The sequence below is a fragment of the Condylura cristata genome, unplaced genomic scaffold (assembly GCF_000260355.1).
Source record: "Condylura cristata isolate star-nosed mole 26May11 unplaced genomic scaffold, ConCri1.0 scaffold00034, whole genome shotgun sequence".
Classification (NCBI taxonomy): Eukaryota; Metazoa; Chordata; class Mammalia; order Eulipotyphla; family Talpidae; genus Condylura; species Condylura cristata.
Genome location: NW_004567135.1, coordinates 2,659,385 through 2,665,041, shown reverse-complemented (window position 1 = coordinate 2,665,041; position 5,657 = coordinate 2,659,385). Strand labels below are relative to the sequence as shown.

Genomic DNA, 5,657 nt, shown 5'->3' with positions numbered 1-5,657 from the left:
GGCCCACCGTGAGGACTCTATGTTCCCTCTCCTTGGGGCATCACTGCAGGGATGCTGAGACTCCTGGGGGCCCGGAGCGCAGGGGCTGGGAGGTCAGGACTGCTCTGGAGGCGATGGCCCTCCGGCCGACTCTGCCTCAGTGCTGGCTCCTCACCCCAGACCAGAAAGATACAAGCCCAGATGGGGCCCAAGCGCCTCTGGCTGTGGCAGGGCAGGGGCTGGCTTGGGCACGTCCAGGCCGTCTGGGAGGGCGCTGGCCCGTCTGTCTCGAGGCAGTCGCCTCGCAGACAAAGACACAAGAAGGGGAAGCTGGTGCTGACGGGTGCACAGGCTTAGGCACTGGGCACTGGGGGCTTTCAAAAGAGGAGGAAGCAGGTGGAAAGATCACTGTGGGTGCGCCCGGCAGGGGAACGTACACTGACCGCCCCCCACTGACCGCCCCCCACTTTCTCGCTCCCCTCCCCAGGCCCGGTGCCCGAGCCATGGCGCTGCCGCGGACCCTGGGGGAGCTGCAGCTGTACCGGGTCTTGCAGCGCGCCAACCTCCTTTCCTACTACGAGACCTTCATCCAGCAGGGAGGGGACGACGTGCAGCAGCTGTGCGAGGCGGGAGAGGAGGAGTTCCTGGAGATCATGGCACTCGTGGGCATGGCCACCAAGCCCCTCCATGTCCGCCGCCTGCAGAAGGCGCTGAGAGAGTGGGCCACCAACCCAGGGCTCTTCAGCCAGCCGGTGCCTGCCGTGCCAGTCTCCAGCATTCCGCTCTTCAAGATCTCTGAGACTGCCGGGACCCGGAAAGGGAGCGTGAGCAACGGCCATGGCAGCCCGGGGGAGAAGGCGGGCAGCGCCCGCAGTTTTAGCCCCAAGAGCCCTCTGGAACTTGGAGAGAAACTGTCCCCGCTGCCTGGGGGACCTGGGGCAGGGGATCCCCGGATCTGGCCAGGACGAAGTACTCCAGAGTCCGACATTGGGGCGGGAGGAGAAGAGGAGGCAGGCTCGCCCCCCTTCTCCCCACCTGCAGGGGGAGGAGTCCCTGAGGGGGCTGGGGCCGGGGGTGGTCCAGATCGCCTGGAACCCGAGATGGTGCGCATGGTGGTGGACAGCGTGGAAAGGATCTTCCGGAGCTTCCCCCGGGGGGACGCTGGGGAGGTCACGTCCCTGCTGAAGCTCAACAAGAAGCTCGCGAGGAGCGTGGGACACATCTTCGAGATGGACGATAACGACAGCCAGAAGGAGGAGGAGATCCGCAAATACAGCATCATCTATGGCCGCTTCGACTCCAAACGGCGGGAGGGCAAGCAGCTCAGCCTGCACGAGGTGAGGCCAGCGTCCCCGGCTGCCCCCACGCCCAGGCCTCGCCCCAGTTGCCGCCGCGAATCCTCACTCCCCAAGTCTTGCACTGCTGCCTGACCCGACCCCAGGCCTGGACCGCTCCCCCCCAGACTCAACCCCAGCGGCTCTGGTGCTTCTGTCCGGAACCCAAGGGGAGGCAGGGATACAGGCTGGAGCTCAGCTGTCCAGCTCCAGGCCTCCGCGCGGAGCCCCCAGAGCGGGCGAGGCCTGTGCGTGCCTGAGGCACTGGGGTCGCTGTCTTACTGCTTCAGAAAACTCCTGTCTATTATCAGCTCCCAAGTGGGCGGGAGGATGGGCCCGTTGTCTGAGGCGGAAGGGATGCGAGCAGGCCTGGGCGAGGCAGTGGGGGTCAGGACTTTGACCGCTCGGCGGCTCTCTCCACAGCTGACCATCAATGAGGCTGCTGCCCAGTTCTGCATGAGGGACAACACACTCCTCCTGCGGAGGGTGGAGCTCTTCTCCCTGTCACGCCAGGTGGCCCGAGAGAGCACCTACCTGTCTTCTTTGAAGGGTTCCAGGTGAGACCCCTCTCCAGGTCCCTCCTAGATTCCAGTTCTGGCAAGGGGCCCGTCGAGTCCTCACCGCCAGCTCCGGGGCCTCCCAGCCCTCCTACGCCCCGCCCCGGCGCATCCTGCCTGGGCCCAGCCAGCCCCTCCTCCCATCCACCTGAGCTGCCCTCAGCTGGGCAGGGCCTGGTCTGGAGACTGCGCTCAGCTGCTCTCCTTCCTGTGTCTCCGGGCGGGGCGCGTATCCCCACCTGCTGCGGGCCCTGCCTGTCCTGTGTCGCCCCCCCCACTCCCTCTCCTCACTCCTCGTGTTTGCAGGCTCCATCCCGAAGAACTGGGAGGCCCCCCGCTGAAGAAGCTGAAGCAGGAGGTGGGTTTTGGAAGTTGTGGGAAGCTAGGGCACCTTTCCTATGCCCCTGGCCTGGCAGCTCCTAAATCCCCTTTTGGAACATCCACAGGTTGGAGAGCAAAGTCACTCCGAGATGCAGCAGCCTCCCCCAGGCCCTGAGTCCTATGCACCCCCATACCGCCCCAGCCTGGAGGAGGACAGCGCCAGCCTGTCGGGGGAGAGTCTGGACGGACACTTGCAGGGTGAGTGGGCACCAGAATGCTTTTGTCCTCACTTGGGGAGTTGGGGGATGAGGGCGAGGGAGGGGGAGCTAGGAGGCGGCTGCCTGGAGCAGGGTGGGAGGCCTGGCTGGCCGGGGCAGAAGGAGCCTGGCCGAGCGGTTGAGGGTGGGGGTCCTCGGTGTGGGGGTCCCTTACCTGACACGTGCCCATGCCCACAGCTGTGGGGTCATGCCCAAGGCTGACGCCGCCCCCTGCTGACCTGCCTCTGGCATTGCCAGCCCACGGGCTGTGGAGTCGGCACATCCTGCAGCAGACACTGATGGACGAGGGGCTGCGGCTCGCCCGCCTCGTCTCTCACGACCGCGTGGGCCGCCTCAGCCCCTGTGTGCCTGCGAAGCCGCCTCTGGCAGGTGAGGCAGCCAGCAGCGCTGTCCCCAAGCAGCCATGGCCGAGGCCCGCGGCGAGATTTGGTCCTGGGGCCAGGCTGGGGGGAGGAGGCGGGAGGGCGGGGTCCAGCCTGGCAGGGGGCTGGCGGAGGGACCCTACAGGGTTGTCCCCCCAGAGGGTCTGCCTGATGGGGAGCTGTGCAGGGACAGAAGGGGTGGCAGGCGCCCAAGGAGGGTCACCTGTAAGAGACGCTTGGCTAGAACTTTCACCAGTGCTGGAGGGCGGAGGGTGGAGGCAGCCAGGAGCCTGGGTGTGGTTGCCCAGTTTGAAGTGGAGAAGCCCAAAGGGGGTGCTTTGTGTGTGGCTGGGGGAGGGGAGAAGGCCAGTGGAGGACTGGCCAGCGGCTGGGCTGAGAGTGACGCAGCAGACAGAGCCACCAACCCTGGCTTGGTATTTTTAAACAGTATGTGGGTGGGGAGTGGGGGTGGGGACTAGGGGGGGCTTTTCTTGGGGAGGAGCTGGGAGGCTGGTTTCTGTGTGCCCCCTGTTTTGGCTTCTGAGACACTTGGGGGGGCAGGGTAGGGGTGGGTGGAGCCTGGGAGGGGGCCAGGGATGAATGGGGGCGGTGGAGCTAGGAAGGGGGGTGGGGGAGGGGAAGAGGTCAGAGCCAAGCCGCCCCCACAGCTCCTGACAGAACCAGAAATTCCAGCGGAGCGGAGGCGGGAGAGACACAGAGAGACACAGAGACAGAGCTACACACAGCCATTCAGGGGAGGGGCGCGCACACGCTTGGTGCGGGACCCCTCGTGCACCTGCAGTCATTGAGGAAATCGGCTCGTGGTCTTGGGCCTTGCAGGCGCCTCTGTTCTCAGCCGCCTCCCCAGCCTGCTCCCCGCAACCTCCTGACCTGCCTGTTCTCCCCGCAGAGTTCGAGGAGGGGCTTCTGGACCGATGCCCGGCCCCAGGACCCCACCCCGCGCTGGTGGAAGGTCGCAGGAGCAGCGTGAAGGTGGAGGCCGAGGCCAGCCGGCAGTGAGGATGGACCCCACCCGCCGGACGGCAGCTCCAGCTCCGAGCCGGCCTCGCCCCACGGCCCTGGATCCTTCCGCTGCCCGTCACCCGCCCCCCACCTGCTCCCCACCCGCTCCATGGATACAGACCTGTGGGGCTTCAAGCAATAATGAGCAGGGGCCTGGGGGGGGCCCCCCCCGGCCCGGGGCAGGGGGGGAAGGGTTTTTGCCCCTTGCGTCGGGGCTCTGCCTCCCCTCGGGACACTCCTCTCGCCTCCAGTTTGAACCCGTGGTGTGGACGGTGGGGCCAGTTTGGACATGGGGGAAAGGGGACTTCCTTGAGAAGGTCCAGCAGCTGGAAGTGGAAACGCTCCCCCGCGAAGCGCGGGCCTGAGGACACTGGACCTGTCCTCCTCCCCTCTGCCCCCCCATTTTTGTGCTTCTAGTTTGTTCTTTAATTTAACAAGTGCTGCAGTCTGCCCACCCCGTCCGTCTCTCCCCCAAGTCCTCAGCAGTTCTTTCCCTCCTGCCCTCTCTGGGGAGGGGCTGGGCGTGGGGTCTCTCTCACCGGCCCCCTCAGGAGGCCTGGGTTGGACTCAGGGTCTCCCTCAGCCGGGGCTGGACAGCAGCACCTGTCTGGGCAGTTAGAGCGTCTTTCTTTTCAGATCGTGTACAGTAGATTATTTATTTTGTTATTTTGGAATAAAGTTTATTTTATGGCTTAGGATCTATGACCCCCCTCCCCCAAGGAGGGAGTGCGGTGGCGGTGGGGCGTGGAGGGAAGCTGGCAGTGGACGGGAAAGGGTCAGTGGCAGGGCACCTGGCACCCCGAGGGGCCACACCCTGGCCTGTGCCCCAGCCTCGCCCCTGCCCCAGGGCAAGCTGGTGTGTGGCACCACCGAAGCTGCAGCCACATGCGCTCGGGGCACCCCCGGGCCCAGCCGGGCAGCTCTACTCAAAGCCGCCCGCAGGGTGGGCAGCGCCCCGGGCGCCGGCGTGGGCCTGTCCCCGCCTGAGCTCAGCCCGGAAGCTTGTCCCAGCAGGGCCGGGCCGGGACCAACCGCGTGGCACAGTGGGTATAAAGACCTCAACGCTGCCGTCTGCGTGGTCGCGACCCAGCACCTGTCTGCCAGGGACGTGGGCTGTTTGGGACTCGTATTATGGTAGGGACGGAGCCACTCCAGTAGCCAAAGGTGGAGGCCCGCCACACGCACCAGGGCTCTCCAGGGCCACTCTCGGCCACACTCCCCGCCACACAGCGCGTGGGGGCGGCTGCGGTGGGCAGGATACCCTCCAGGCCCAGCCCGCGCTCGCCTCGCCCATTCCCGGGCGGCCCATCTTCAGGGGCGCTTCTTGTGCGCAGGTGTGTTGGGGTGTGTCTCACTGGGGAGCCTGAATTTCCCTTCCAATACCGGAAGGGGAAGGGCAGGGGTGTGCAGGAGGGGGAAGGGAGGGCAGGCTGCACCTTCTGCACACTCCCAGCGAAGTCTCTCCTGACCAGGGAGGGGATGGGGATGGGGGCGCCCTCCCCTCTCCGAGTGCTGCTTGGCAGGAGCATGGCGGGAGTCCAGAGCAGGTCCAGGGGCTGGCAGAGCTGTCTCTGGGCTGCTTCGCCAAGCCCAGTCACCCTCTGGGGCTGGCCCTAGGTCCAGGACATCGAGATCCCAGACTGCCCATAGGGCGAGGGCGGCAGGAGCGGCTGGGCGCCCAAGGCCCCGCCCCCTGGCTCCCCCTGCCCCTCCAGGAGAAGCTTGGTGAGGTCTTGCTCAGTGGGAGGGAGCAAGGGCGGAAACATGTCTTCACCGACCCTGCAGGAGGAAGGGAAGGGCCCC

At 66.3% G+C, this 5,657-nt stretch overlaps 2 protein-coding genes across 2 annotated transcripts in view; one reads left to right on the top strand and one right to left on the bottom strand.

The window, feature by feature from the left end:
- Positions 1-4,017, top strand: part of NAB2 (NGFI-A binding protein 2 (EGR1 binding protein 2)) — a 5,241-nt gene extending 1,224 nt beyond the window's left edge. Inside the window, exons 2-7 of the mRNA XM_004692618.2 lie at positions 467-1,316; positions 1,737-1,870; positions 2,177-2,228; positions 2,317-2,449; positions 2,647-2,838; positions 3,742-4,017. Coding sequence (XP_004692675.1) covers positions 467-1,316; positions 1,737-1,870; positions 2,177-2,228; positions 2,317-2,449; positions 2,647-2,838; positions 3,742-3,851 — 1,471 coding nt within the window. The 3' untranslated portion in view covers positions 3,852-4,017. The remainder of the gene's footprint in view (positions 1-466; positions 1,317-1,736; positions 1,871-2,176; positions 2,229-2,316; positions 2,450-2,646; positions 2,839-3,741) is intronic.
- A 32-nt stretch (positions 4,018-4,049) lies between these two features.
- Positions 4,050-5,657, bottom strand: part of STAT6 (signal transducer and activator of transcription 6, interleukin-4 induced) — a 14,087-nt gene continuing 12,479 nt past the window's right edge. Inside the window, exon 22 of the mRNA XM_012732440.1 lies at positions 4,050-5,652. Coding sequence (XP_012587894.1) covers positions 5,468-5,652 — 185 coding nt within the window. The 3' untranslated portion in view covers positions 4,050-5,467. The remainder of the gene's footprint in view (positions 5,653-5,657) is intronic.